The 14,767-nt window shown below is 45.4% G+C and overlaps 1 protein-coding gene across 1 annotated transcript in view; it reads left to right on the top strand.

Annotated features, from left to right (window-relative positions):
• NCKAP1L (NCK associated protein 1 like) overlaps positions 1–12,446 on the top strand; it is a 45,537-nt gene extending 33,091 nt beyond the window's left edge. Inside the window, exons 24-31 of the mRNA XM_058308068.2 lie at positions 6–99; positions 258–340; positions 627–707; positions 3,312–3,405; positions 4,262–4,378; positions 4,698–4,807; positions 7,481–7,570; positions 10,996–12,446. Of these exons, the coding sequence (XP_058164051.1) occupies positions 6–99; positions 258–340; positions 627–707; positions 3,312–3,405; positions 4,262–4,378; positions 4,698–4,807; positions 7,481–7,570; positions 10,996–11,127 (801 nt within the window). The 3' untranslated portion in view covers positions 11,128–12,446. The remainder of the gene's footprint in view (positions 1–5; positions 100–257; positions 341–626; positions 708–3,311; positions 3,406–4,261; positions 4,379–4,697; positions 4,808–7,480; positions 7,571–10,995) is intronic.
• The last annotated feature ends 2,321 nt before the right edge of the window (positions 12,447–14,767 follow it).

Genomic DNA, 14,767 nt, shown 5'->3' with positions numbered 1-14,767 from the left:
TGCAGAAGTTGGTGGTGGAAAACATGGATGTACTTGTTCAGATCAGATCCAACTTTAGCAAGCCTGACTTGATGGCTTCCCTGCTGCCTCAGCTGATGGGTAAGCCCCTTCCCCTACAGTAAGAAGGCGCTGTGGAAAAAGCACTGCAAATGACAGAGGTTTTCCGGGGTTTGGGGGCTAGGCTAGAGCTGGAGGAAGCAAAATCATCCCTGTGCTCCTACTAAGTTCTCTTCTTGAACACTCTTCATTCTCTTCAGGGGCTGAGAATGTGCTGAAGCGTATGACAATCATTGGAGTGATCCTCAGTTTTAGGGCCATGGCCCAAGAGGGACTTCGGGAGGTGAGTAGAATCACAGAATCACAGACCTCTCTGTGTGTAGGGTTTGTATGAGAAGTTGTGGAACGGGTTGTTGAGCATGAAAGTGAAAGAAGTTTAATTTGGTAGAGATCCTGGAAGAGCCCTGGGGATACATGAGCTGAGGAAACCTAGAGGCACAAGGAGAGGGCTAGAGTTGAAGCTGGCTAGACTCTCATTGAAGTCGAGGCACTGTTTTTATTTGTTTTCACCTGTCTTTGAAGACATTGGCCAATGTCCTGTGGAATCGTTGATCTTCTCTTTCCTCCAGGTTTTCTCCTTCCACTGCCCATTCCTTATGGGTCCCATTGAGTGTCTGAAGGAGTTTGTCACACCTGACACAGACATCAAGGTATGGGGAAGTACAAAGCAGAATCCAATTAGGAGATGTTTGCTGTTGAAATGTATGTAGCTAGGGTCTTATAAGGGAGAGAGGACTTTGAGGAAGACTGTAGAGAGAAGAATTGGGACTTGAATGGGAAAGCACTATGGGTAGACTTTGTAGAGATAAGGATACTGCTCAGAGGGAGATTCTGGGAGGGCAGGCAGAGCTGGGGAGACATGGGGCATGGCAAGAAGTGGTATTCCTGGAGTGAAAGGTGCAGTTGTTAGGATGGTATCTGTAGGTTTTCATCTGAAATGAGCAATGTGCAAGGTAAATGCCAAATTATGTGCCAAGCTCCTTTTTTGGTCAGGAGCTTGGGTGCTTTTTGTAAAAAGATTATTCCTTGCATTCCAACTACCCTGCTTGCCTTCAGAGTTTCCTTCCTTTTCCTGGCCTTTTCTCCCCGCCCCCCAATTGTTATACTTTCTGGTTCCTCTATATCTGTATCACCTGCCTCAGGCCCCCATTTACTAGAGAAGATGTAGAGAGGAAGAGGGGCTTTTGCAGGTAACCTAACATAAACATCCATCTCCTCTCCTCTCCCCCAATCTATGAGTCATATGCTTGTCTTTTGAATCACCTGGAACAAACAAATATGTTATGCAAGGAAATATAGCCAAAGGCTGGAAACAGGGACCTTCAAATGCATAGGACAGGCTGCTTCTCTTATGATTGATTCACTTAATGGAGCGAGGTCTGTGATAAGAGGAAACTGGTAGCAGGATGTTAAGAAAAACTTCCTTATCTTGAGACCAAAAGAGTTATGAAAAATTTCCCCCTTTGTGCCTGAAATCACATGGGGATCAGGTGGTCCTCGGGGCAGTGAGGGGGCTGGGTTTCACTGGGATTCCTGCCTCTCTTGAATGGGCTTTGATATTACAGTGAGCCTGGGTTTCTGCAGCTGCTGATGTTGGGGTGGAATGCTCTAGCCTGTCAGAAGCTTGTCTACCTGGTATCTCCTGGGTAGCTCTGAGCTTTAGGCTCTGCTTGCCTGTGAAAAGAAGCAGGTAGGGACAGAGAGGAGGGAGCACCTGTCCATCAGAGGCTCCATTAACTGCTTCAGAAGGGTGAGATGATTAGAGGAAGAGAAAAGAAGAGCGCTTCCTCCAGACAACCACAGACCTTGGACTGGAAGCCTGATCTCCTCTTAGGCCATGGGTTTCCATGAGCCAGGGCCATCTAAGGGAGGAATTTAAATAAACAGCAGAGCAGAACATGGCTATGGTTTGCCTTCTATGCCAGTACCATAGACCAAGGGTGTGTATGTTACTATGTCTGTGGGATTCTTTGCAGAAGATATCACCCTTAGCTGTCAGCCATTAGAACAGTTATCCTTGTTTTCTCAGAACATTTTAAAGTCTTGTTTTCTGTAGCCTCAAAAAGAGGTCTAAGTGCTACTTGGAATAGGCATGAGGGGTTGGGGCTATGATCTGGGCACCTGATTCTAAGTACAATAAGGGATTCAGGTGTAATTAAATATTTATTGAGTGCTTTCTATGTGCTCAGCATTTGTTAAACACTAGAGAGCAGGGGTTCTTAACCTTTTTTGTTCCATGGACCCCTTTGCCAGTCAGGTGAAAACCATGGACCCCTTACTAAGTTCACGCTGTACTGTGTATTTGTTAATAAATATATCACATCCACACCAACATGTCCCTGCAAGAATAGTGTTCTTTTTGAATTTCAGTTCAAGCTTACCAACCCCTTGTTAAGAACCCTTCTCTAGCAGGGGTTCCTGGCTTTAAGATAAAGGAGAGGAGGGAAAGGAATAACAGTTATTGAGCATTTACTGTTAGTCACTACAGTAGGCACTTAACACACATGGTCTAATTTAATCTTCACATTCACTCTGTAATGTAATTTATTATTATCCCTTTATTACAGATGTGAAATCTGGAACTCAAAGAGGTTAAGTAACTTTTCACCAAGGTCACACATTTAGTAAGTGGTGACACTAAGATTTGGACCCAGATTTGTCTTACTCTGAAGACCACTATGCCACAATAAAATATTATCCTCTGGTTGGTGAGGTAACTGTGTCTCACCTCCTATGTGGAAATATAACCAATGCTACAGGTGTCGTGTGTGCTGGATGCTAAGTCAGTGGTACCAATTTAAGGAGGGAGAGATGAGTTTGGGCTGAAGTAATCTGGGAGAGCTTCACAGAGATAATACGATCTGAATTAGGCCTTAAGGGATGGGTGCTACTTAGATATGAAGAGAGGAGAGGACAGGACACTCTAGAGAGGAGGAAGCAACATGAACCAAAGTAGAGAAGTAAGAAAGTGAGCTGTATTTTTGGGACAGTGAATAAATTACCCTGGCTGCATTGATTGTAGGAAGCATTTAAAAAAATAAGGTTGAAAAGATAAAATTGTGCTATGGAGTATCTTGAATACCAAGTTAAAGCATTTTTTTTCCTTGTAGGCTAGGGGGAGTTATTAAAGGAATGCCTAGAAAGATGATAGTATACCAAAAATGAAAAATCTTTGATCCAGGAATCCTGGTTACACGAAGGTCCTGCCAAGCACTTCTGTCCTGGCTCCAGAATCTTGTTTTCTTCTCTACCAGGTGACCCTGAGTGTCTTTGAACTGGCATCTGCAGCGGGGGTTGGCTGTGACATTGACCCAGCCCTGGTGGCTGCCATTGCCAATCTGAAAACTGGTAAGTTTAGGGGCAGGGAGGGCTTGGGCTCTATTTTTGGTTGGAAAGATGTTATTGACAAAGAAGCCTTTATTTGGGGTTGGGGTTAGGAATTCAGGAGATATTAGCTAGGAGCTAAGGAAATACTTAAAGTGCAGGCTGTAACTCTACCTACTTACATAGGCAATTAAAATTTCTCCTGAGGTTCCAACCAATTGATCTATCAATCCGCTAAAAAGTAATATGTGAGAGTCTGTTTGGTGCTCAGCAAGTGCTCAGAGGAACTTACAATTTGGTTGGGGAAATAAAGTTAATGCAAATGAAAACAATGAGAGAACAATACAAAACAGTTTATAATTTCATGTGAAGTTGTGTGGTTTAGCATCTGAGTTCCCCACAGCGATATGGTTCTCTCCGCTCCCACGTAATCACCTAGACACCTTTCAAATCTTGCCCCCAGTCCCACACTTGTCTCTTATATGTTTTCCATTACATATTTCCTCTGATTAGCACAGTCCTACTAATACACACCCAGAATAGGATACCCCCAAGGGACTGGTCTTAAGCTACTTCAAAATTTCCATAGTCACCCTGCCTCCTCTCTCTGGCTTGGTGAGACTCTCCCCTCCTCCTTTCCTCTCCTTCCTGCTTCTCCTCCCCATCTGGCAGCTGGCAGAGCATCCTCAGGACAGTATGGCAGCAGAATCCTGTCCCCTTCAATGATAATGACTTGCCTATGGTGCTTTATAAAGTGTGTGTTTGGAGGTATTTTCTCCTGTGATCCTCCCTGCAATCCTGTAAAGTAGGGCCCCCGTAGAAGATAACTTCTGTGTGCTGACCTTACTCACTTTTCCTCTTCCTTTTTCCCTCTTACCAGATTCTTCATCCCCTGAGGAAGAATATAAGGTGGCCTGCCTGCTCTTGATCTTTATTGCCGTTTCCCTTCCACTCCTTGCCACCGATTCTTCTTCCTTCTATAGCATTGAGAAGGATGGTAAGTAAGGAATAAGTTTGAGGAACCAGTGTCACTTCGATTAGTGTCATGGGGTAGGGAGATGAGACAGAGGCAGATGGACTTCTGACTCGGGTGTAAAGTTCTATTCTCAAAAGCGCTTGAGAATGAACTTTGCATACAGTTCAATTCCAGTGAAATTTTGTAGGACTATTCTTCTAATCCCCAGATGCCTCCTAACTCTTTGGTATTAAATAGGGGTGGCCCAGTCTGAAAAATGAGAAATTAGCAGTGGAGATCTGCCTGGGGTGGCTCACTTTATTTCCTTTTTTTTTCTTCCCCTCTATCAATAAAAACCTAGGTTACAACAATAATATTCACTGCTTGACCAAAGCCATCATCCAGGTATCTGCTGCCCTCTTCACAGTCTACAATAAGAACATTGAAACTCACCTCAAGGAATTTCTGGTGGTAAGTGGGCCTAGGTCATGAAGAATGGAAGACTGTAAGGTCTGACAGAAATTGGTTTGGGTTAAATCCATCGACTGTTAGTTGAACAGGCCTTTGGGATCATCCATTTTTAACTTTCCGCCTAATTCATTCAGTAACAGTGAGAGCTGACTTTGTAGAAAGGCAGGCGTTTCTGCTAAGTACCCCAACAGCTGGAATTTCAGCTTCTGCCTGAGTTCTTGGAAAGAACATTCAACCAAGAGGCAGGAAACCTGAGTTCTAGTTCTGGATCAACCATTTAGAAGCTGTGTGACCTCTGAGGAGCCATACTTTTGGGGCCTATTTTTCTCATTTATAAACTAAGGGGATTAAACTGTATCCATGATTGACAAACTTGGTGTGTCTCAGAATGTCCTGGGGAGCTTGTTAAAATACAGATTCCTGGTCCTTACTCTGCACCTACTGAATTAGAATATCTGAGGGCAACTCCAGGCCTCTGTGTTTTCACACCTAAATTTTTCCAAAGAAGTGATGCTTCTGTGATTTTTTATTTTCATTTTTCCTTTCCCAGTTTCAAAAGTTATTACAAAGCTACATTAGTCAACACAGAGTGTTACTGACCAAAGGACAGACATATAGAACAATGGATAGAACTGAGAGCTTGCTTCTGTGTTTTAATAGACTTTCCAGGTGATCTGATACACACAGAAGTTTTGTAATCTGTGAGGCCCTTTCCACCTCTAATACTGACAAATAGTCAATGACTCTCTGTAGAGTTTGATTCAGTAGCTCAGGAGTAGGGCTGGGTAATTTGCATTTATAAATTCCCAGGTATATTAGTGTCCTAGCTGCTAGAAGTAATACCATACAATGGGTTGGCTTAACAACAGGAATTTCAGAACCTTGTTGTTTTGGAGGCTAGAAGGCTTGCTTCCTCCCAGGTCCAGTCAGCATCTTCTGGCAGCCAGGATTTCCTTTCATATGCAATGTACAAGGTGTTCCTTGGATTTCCTTTCATATGCAATTCCCAAGGTGACTTCTTCTCCTTTCTCTTCCAGCATCCATTAATTTCCTTCGGCTCCTGGCTGTTCCCTGTGGCTTCTCTCTGTCCAATTTCCTTTGCTAATAAGGACTTCTGCGGTATTGGATTAAGGCCCATCCTCATTCAGTTAGGGCACACCTTAGCTAATCACATCTTCAAAAGCCCTGTTTACAAATGGGTGCCCACCCACAAAACCAGGGGTTGGGACCTGAACATACCTCTTATGGGGGACACAATTCAATCCCCAGTACCAGGTAGCATTGCTGCTGCTTGTCTTGGGATCTCACTTTGAGAACCACTTGACTAGATTTCTAGAGATTGGAGTTTAGAATCAGGAAGCCTATTCTACTGTAAGTTATGTCCAATTGTTGGGAAAACAATTCAAAACATTTTTTAGCCAAAGATTGACTCCCTGTAACTATCACAATTGATCTTAGTTTTGCCTCTGGAAAAACACAAACATAGAATAAGTAATCTCTTTCCATAGTTGAAAGAGGCCCCAGAAATTTTCCATTCTAAATCCTCTGAAGGAATCCCATCCAAACACTTCTCACACATAGTCCATTACCCACGGCCTGCTTGAGCATTCTTAGTAATAGGGAGCTTTCTCCTTTGCAAGGCACGGCCCTGATTTAAGAACGAGGGCCTCATTTGTCTCCTGTTAGGAGGAAACACAGTAGCTCATGTTGTTCCCTCAGGAATTGTACCCTTGTTTGAGAAGGACATGTTGGGTGATCGAAGTTTAGTTAAGAGTAGGGATCTTAACAGGGGTTTGTGAGCTTGAATTGAAATTTAAAAAAAAAAACATTATTCTTGTGGGACGTGTTCGTGGGGGCGTGATATATTTATTAAATAATACACAGTATAGTGTGGATTTAGTAAGGGGTCTGTGATTTTCACCTGACTAACAGAGGGGTCTGTGGAACCAAAAAGGGTAAGAACCCCTGCATTAGAGGGTCTAAATTTAAGCTGCAAAACCCAGGCCAGACATTAAGGGTTCTGAACATCTTAGCTGTAAGGAGGATTCACACTAGATCTCTAAAATGGAGTTATTGCAGAAGGGAATCTACCCCCCCACCTTCCTCTTTTACCCTCTTTGTTTACTCAATGTAGGTAGCCTGGGATAGAACTAATGACCATTTTTCCTCCTCCTTTGGTGTGTTTGGGGCCTGGAGTGAATGGAGATGACAGCTATTTGGGAGTTGACAGGAGGAGAATACCAAGAACACTGTCTGAATCACAGCCCCAGCTCCATCTCCGTGGGGTGGGGAGTAAGCTGTAAACAGCCTGATGACAGTGGTGTCAGGAGACCTGTATAGGAAAAGGGAGAGTAATCTCCTGGCACACAGTGTCACCTGCCTTTATCCTAGGGTTTTTCCTCGCCCCTTGCACCTCCTCCCCCCCCGCCCCCGTCCCAGTCCCCCCACTGCAACCCTCTGGGTGGCTGCACTGACAGGCCAGCAGGATTCAGAGGGTTACAGGCACTGCTCACCTCTGAAACCTTGGGGATTTGTCATTTTTCCATTCTGAGTCTCTAGGAACCTCCCAGCCCTTTATTCTCCTTCTTGATCTTTTCTTAACTTTCTTAGCCTGAGGCTGTCCTACTCTGACCTCCATAAAAATCTGCTTCCTTACAATTTCTTCCCTTACAGGTGGCCTCTGTCAGCCTCTTGCAGCTGGGCCAGGAGACTGACAAGATTAAAACCAGAAATCGGGAATCCATTTTTCTGCTTATGCGTTTGGTATGTATCTGGTTTAGGCTGGCCTGGGAAAAGAGAGGGAAGGGCCAGCAGAGATTCCTCTTTAAAGTCTTGGGGTCCCTGCTGCTGTCATTCCCCAAAAGCATTCACTAAGAACACACTTCTGCCTGGCCCTCTGAGTCCAGTCATCGCATTCTGGACATCTAGACTTGTCCTGTGACCCCAGAGTAGCGTTTTCAAGGACGTCCCTGTGGTCGCCGGCCTTCCTGGCCCCCCGCAGTCTTCCTGAGTGGGATCTGGTGTGGCAGCCACGGACCCCATCTGTATCTACCTGTCCAGGACGTGCTTGGCTTTATTTGACTTCTGCCTTCCACTGCATTCCTAGTCTTTAAGGGTATAATGAAGAGGGTGCTGAATAGCACAGAGCTGAAATGAGGTGGGGGTGTGTGGGGGGAGCGGAGCTCAGAGAAGGGAAGGGATTTTAGCCCAACAGCTATAAGGCAGGGAGCCAGGCGGGCCGCAAGCAGGCAGCCGCTGCTGTATCTTAACCTTGCTTTCCAAACCATGGCCTTTCCCCCTCTGGCAGAAAGTTCTGGGACCTCTGACTCAATTAACTTTCAACTTTTTCTCATGACCCTGTTTTCCTCTTCAGCAGGCTTGCTTACTCTTACTCTAAAAGTCTGATTCTCCAGTTTGTGCTGCACTTAGATATAGCTCCATGTTTAAGAGGCCCTTGCTTGGCCTTCCTCTGCCCCCTGGGGAGAGGATATGCCTATCTGGAGCCTGTGCTACCCGCCCCAAAGACCACTCAAGGTATCTGGGACCCCAGAATTCCCTGCCACGCAGCTCCAGCCCACCTGCAGGGCCTGTGTGGAGCTCCTTCCTTAAACCCATCCTACCGAGGCAGACTGTGCTAATGGTGGGTGCACCTTAGTGCCCAAGGAATGTATGGCTAGAGTTCAGCTATGTGGACAGGGAAATCCTTTTGTGTGTACATTATCCCTCAAACTGGGGATGGGAAGAGAAGAGGGGTCTGGCTGAGGGCTGGTTCCCTCCCTGTTCCCTGTTCTGGTACAAAACTCTGAGGAGTCCAAGAATTCTTAATTCATACCTGGCCTTCCGTGAAATTATAAAGGTATTTTGTGAAGGTAGAAAGAACACAACAGTTTGTTAGCTTGCCGTCTTTAGACCTACAGTCTGGAGGCTTCCCTGTACACTCTCGGCCCAGGCCCACAGATGTGAGGGGCAGGCATGCCTGGATTCTCTCCAGGTATCCCTCTTTATAAATACAAGGGCACGGAGTGGTTTCTATCCCTCAGTTTTTCTAGCCAGAGAAAGGCCTAGGTTTGGCTGATTAAGGATTCTGATGGAGAAGAGCCTGGACATGAGGGTGGGGGGTGAGGTGGGGGATGAAGGCACAGGGAGGTAAATGCCGTTAGTGTGCTTCACAGAGCACAGTCTTGGAAGGAGCACACAACCTTGGGCAAGTTCATCAACCTGAGATGCTGATTCTTTCTCTGTAAAAGCAGGTAACACTCCTTATGACAGAGCAGGTAGGATTTATGAGGTAATCTCTGTGAAGATACCTGGTACCTAGACATGCTCACTCAATGTTTATATCCCCTCTCTCTGCTTGCTGGTTTTAGTTTCTGAAGGAATTAGGCACGCCTCTTCGTTCCCTGCGGCAGTTTCCACATCTGTAAGGTTGGAGGTGATGCTCTGTTGCTCCCCAGTCCTGCTCCTCCTCCTGCTTTCCCTTGTCCCACTCCCTGCCAAGCGTGGGAAGGGTCTCTCCCCAAGCTGCTTAGCAGGGAGGCCAGCAGAGTGGCAGCACCAGGCGCTTCTTGTCAGAGGGAAGACGGGAGGGACTGGCTGCTGCAAAGCAATTTAAATGCAAATGTTTCCACAGAGAAATTGGAAATGACTGAAGGGGAAGAGCTGTATTCTGAGAGGAGAGGCTACTCATATAGCCCCAAATCCCGGCCGGGCTCTTCTCTCCCTGGACTCTTGGCAATCAAGCCTGGGCAGTGCCCATCCCCAGTGTTGCCAGTCTGTTCCTGGAGGAGATTTCATGGGGGGTGGGAATAGCTCTCTCAGAGACTCACGGAATTTTGGACTGTCAGAACCAGACTGGATTCCGGCAGTTAGTCTAGTCCTTACATTTCAGAGGTGATGAAATTGAGGAAGCGTGAGTGTGTGGGTGGGGGGGGAGGGGAGCGGAAGAAAACACTCTAATTTTCCCCCAAAATACACAGGCAGATTTGGGACTAGAAACCAAGTTTCTTGGTCTTCACTTTAGGACTTTTCCCACTACCCTGAACTTCCTCCAGTTAGGAGTCCTTATTTTCTTGTGCTTGGTGGAGCGAAGACTAGGAAGTCTTGGCCAGTGGATGTTTCTTGAAGTCATGACTCCTTTTCCTGTACTTGAGGGTAGTGCTCTGGAAAAGAGATTTTTTGTATTGTTTGAAAATCTTGGCTGGTGGGGAGTCCTTCTGTTATCCAGCCTAGATCAGGCCTACAGTTTACCAGCAGATTTCCTTTCCGTCAGCCTGCGGTGTCTTTTTTTGAGTCTGTTGTGTATATTGTGTGTGCATGTGGTTTGAGATAGCAGAATCTCACTAATTTCAAAACTCAAAAAGACTTTGGAGAGAAACATGTTAGAGTAGATGAGGGAGATTCTCCTTCCTTAGTGATTTGTTAGGATTTGAAATACCTGGCATGCTGGTGGTGGCACGTCTGTATGAATGGCTGGAGGATAGAGGACACTTCTTGCCAGGGTGTGTTTTTTCAGTCCCGCAAGCTCTTGAATGATGAGGGCACTGAATGGAAGTACATGCTGCTCTTCTCGAAGCTGCCCCCTCCCCACCCCACCTCAGTTCTTTCCAGGCTCTTGATCTATCTTTCTGGTTGGCTGTGGGGGCTGCTGGGACTGCCACAGCATGCAGGATTCTAATTAAACTAATTAATCATGCCTGCTCCTTTATGGAGCGTACTTACTGTTCCCCAAGCATTGTATTGAGAGAGGGAGGAGGCTGAGGCCCAGCACAAAAGGACCCAGGTGGATCCCAGACCCCTCTTCCTTGGCTGGCACTGGTGATTGTTTCCCTCTCTGCAAAGCTTTAAAATTAGCACTTTTGTCTCTTCTTACCTGCATTTGTGCTGCCCACTCATGCATGAGTTAGCATCCAGAATGGGAGGGGTTGAGATTTTTCTGCCACCAGGCCAGTGATTCTTTCCTGCCTTCTTCTGAGCCCTGAGGAGGGGCCCAAGGGCCGTTGCAATGTTGCTGGAGAGGCCTCATTGCCTTCCTAGATCCAAAGCACGGGAGAGGGGAAAGGGGCACTGTGATTTGGAAGTCTGTTCTGTAACTCTAAGGGCCTCCGAGGACCCGGGGAGCTGAGGAGGAACGGGGTTTCACAGAAGTCTGCCCCACCTGAGGTTCTCTGTCTTGGCCCTGTCTCTTCCAGGTGGTCGAGGAGTCAGCCTTCCTGACCCTGGACATGCTGGAGTCCTGTTTTCCTTATGTCCTGCTTCGAAATGCCTACCGGGAGGTCTCCCGGGCCTTCCACCTGAACCGGGTACCTGTCAATACCCACTGAAGGGCTCTGTGGACCTACCTTAATCCATGCCACAGTGGAAGTTGTGGCCATTTTCTCAAGGGGTGGGAACAGGGGGTGGGGCCATTAGAGAGAGGGCCAGGAGCAAAAGCTGGTGAACAGACACGCGGAGGAATGGTCCAGAGTGAGGAGTCATAGAGAAATTGGGCAGGCGAGGGCATGGAGGACAATTAATGGAGAAAACGAGGGGGTTGAGGGCCACATGCGGGAATTTTATAATGGAAAAATAGGTGATGTACGAGTACGTTTGCTATCTTCTGGTGACTAGAGCTTGAGTGCTGACTGTGATGGGTCTTTCCGACCTTCATCACTATTCTGGGATGATGCTGGCTGGCAGAGATGATCAATCATCATATTAAACCATAATGAGCTTATAATCCTCCCACTGGAGCAGCTATTGTCTCCGGCACATTCATTAGGACGATTATCTCCTCTCTTCCTTTTCCAAATGTGTTCAGCAAACATTCAGCCCGCTCCTACTGCAGAGCAGTAGCAAAGGAACCCCTCTTTTCCTTTATGAGGGCTCTTTTAGGAATCATTTGGTTCCTTCCTCTGCCTCCAGCTCAAACTGCCTTTCTTCCCAGGGGCAAAGGGTCGATGAGGAAGGGTTTTTCAGGGCTTTGCACTGCCATATCCCTCCCCTCGACCATAGGCTGTGGGTAAAAAGAAAGTTCTCTCAGCTGTTAACCCCTGCTGCTTTTTCTTTGATAATTCTACAGCCCAGAGCAGAGGGTCGTCTGGGTGAATTCTAGGTCACATGACAACTCATTGGCCCAATCATGGGATTTTTCCTCCCTTACCATTTAGGGGTATACTCCCTCATCTCTGGACGGACAAATTTAACCCCAAATCTCCTTGACAGTCTGGGTACAGCTGTTGCTCCAGGCAGGGATTTCTCTTTTAGGTCTTAAATTTCACAGAGCTCATTAGGTTGTAGGGCCCAGAGAATGGGTATCCCTGAGGGAATACAAGCTGTTTCAATTTAGCCCTTTTCTGCACTAATTAGAATTTCAAGTGTCACAAAGCCTGGGGCGCTCACGCTAGCACTAAACTAGTTTTAGTTAACTTCAAGGCAGGAAACGGTGGCCCCCATTCATCACTTCTGTGTACCCACTGCTAGGGAGGACTGGGGCAAGAGATTATGGATGTCATGGGTTTAAGAGTGGCTGGACTGGGCAAATATCCTTAGTTGGTTGATTAATTAAGGTCATGTCCCTACTTGCATGATGAAAAGGAAGCAATTGTGAGTTTTCAGCAAAACTACCTGGCCTTCATTAAAGCTATTTGGTAGCTGTTTTTGATTTTGTCTGCGTATGTGATTTTTATTTCTCTTGCATTTCAGTAGAGACCCAGGATGAGCTAATACTTTCTTAACTTGGCAATAATCAACACACACATTTTTTTTCTTAGCAACAGTTGTCTGCTCTTTAGGATGGAAGCAACAGAGGATCCTGCTTCATGCATCAGCTAATTGCCCTTCCTTGCTATGGGAAGGATATTATGTTATAAGGAGTATTTCAGGGTCAGGTCTTCCGGGATTGAAATCAAAGTTGATGAGGAAGAGAAGGCTCAGAAATATCTGAACAAGCACTCTTAGGCCCTTATAACCCTTCTGGGTTCTTCTGCTAGAGGGAATGGAGATTCCTTTTCCATCTGCATATAGAAATGCTTATAAGGAGTTTCCCAAAGAACAGCAAAGCAAGTTGCTTTAGGGGGACATAATGTCTTTTATTTTATTTTTTAAATTAGAGAAATTGTCGGTTTGCCGAAAAATCATGCAGAAAGTAGGGTCCTCATATACTCCCTCCTAAGTTTTTGCTATTATTAACAGTTTGCATCAGTGTGGTAGCTTTGTTACAATTAATGGAACAATATTATTGTAACATATTATTAACTATAGTCTGTAGTTTATATTAGGGTTTTCATTGTGTCATACAGTTCTATGGTTTTAAATTTTAAAATTTTGGCAACATATACGCTACCTAAAATTAATCATTTTGGGTACTTTCAAGTATACAATTCAGTGATGTTAATTATAATATATTAACACTGTTGTGCAACCATCACCACTGTCGATTACTAAAACTTCCAACACTGAAAACAAACTCTGTACCCATTAAGCATTAACTCCCTATCCCCTACCTCACCGTGGCCCCTGATAAGTTATATTCTAGTTTCTGACTCTCTGAATTTGCTTATTCTAATTATTTCACATCACTGAGATCAGACAAGGTTTGACCTTTTGTGGCTGGCTCATTTTGCGCAACATGATGTCTGCGAGATTCATGCATGTTGTTGCATGTATCAGGACTTTATTCCTTTTTACTGCTGAATAATGTTCCATAGTATGTGTGCACCACATGTTGTTTATCCATTCATCTGTTGATGGGCAGTTGGGTTGCTTCTGTCTTTTGGCAGTTGTGAATAATAACGCTATGATGAACTTTGGTGTGTGAATACCTGAGTCCCAGCCTTCAGTTATTTTGGGCATACACCTAGAAGTGGGATTGTTGGGTCATATGGTAGTTCTCTACTCAACTTTCTGAGGAACCGCCAAAGTGCTTTCCACAGCACTGCACCATTTTACATTCCCACCAATAATAAATGAGTGTTCCTATTTCTCCACATCCTCTGCAACACTTGTTTTACATTTTATTTTAAATTAGCCATTCTAGTGGACGTGAAATGGTATCACATTGTAATTTTGATTTGCATTTCCTTAATGGCTATTACACTTTTTTATTTGAAAATTTTATGAGGTAATTGATTCACAAGCACTTGTACGAACTAATACAAGGGCATCCCGTGTACCCTTTACCCATTTTACCCCAATGGGAGCATCTTACAAAACTATAGTACAAAAGAAAACGAAACAAAACAAAAAAACTATAGTACCCTATCACAACTAGGCTATTGACACTGATACAATCTACTGATCTTCAGGTGTCCCCAGTTTTACTTATACTTGTTTCTCTGGGTATGTATTTAGTTCTATACAAATTTATCACAAGTGTAGGTTCACGTATCTACCACTACTCTCCTACAGAACAGGCGGCGGACTTGGCCCAGTGGTTAGGGCGTCTGTCTACCATATGGGAGGTCCACGGTCCGCAGTTCAAAGCCCGGGCCTTCTTGACCCGTGTGGAGCTGGCTCATGCGCAGTGCTGATGCATGCAAGGAGTTCCTGCCATGCAGGGGTGTCCCCGCGTAGGGGAGCCCCATGCGCAAGGAGTGTGCCCCATACCGCCTAGCGCAAAAGAAAGTGCAGCCTGCCCAGGAATGGCGCCGCCCACACGGAGAGTGGACACAACAAGATGATGCAACTAAAAGAAACACAGATTCCTGTGCCGCTGACAACAACAGAAGCAGACAAAGACGACGCAGCAAATAGACACAGAGAACAGACAACTGGGGTGGGTGGGGGGAGGGAGGGAGAGAAATAAATAAATCTTAAAGGAAAAAAAGATACAGAACAGTTCCATGAGCACGAGGATTTTTCCTGTTGCTTTTTAATAACCACACCCTCCTCCCTCCTGCACCCCACCTTTCCCCATTCTGAACCCTTGGAGACTCTGATCTGTTTGTCATTTCTAAAATTTTGTCATTGACATAATTTTTTTTA

This window comes from Dasypus novemcinctus, chromosome 12 (genome assembly GCF_030445035.2).
Source record: "Dasypus novemcinctus isolate mDasNov1 chromosome 12, mDasNov1.1.hap2, whole genome shotgun sequence".
In the NCBI taxonomy this organism is placed as follows: Eukaryota; Metazoa; Chordata; class Mammalia; order Cingulata; family Dasypodidae; genus Dasypus; species Dasypus novemcinctus.
The sequence above is the reverse complement of the archived record's forward strand: the minus strand, read 5'-3'. Positions and strand labels throughout refer to the sequence as shown.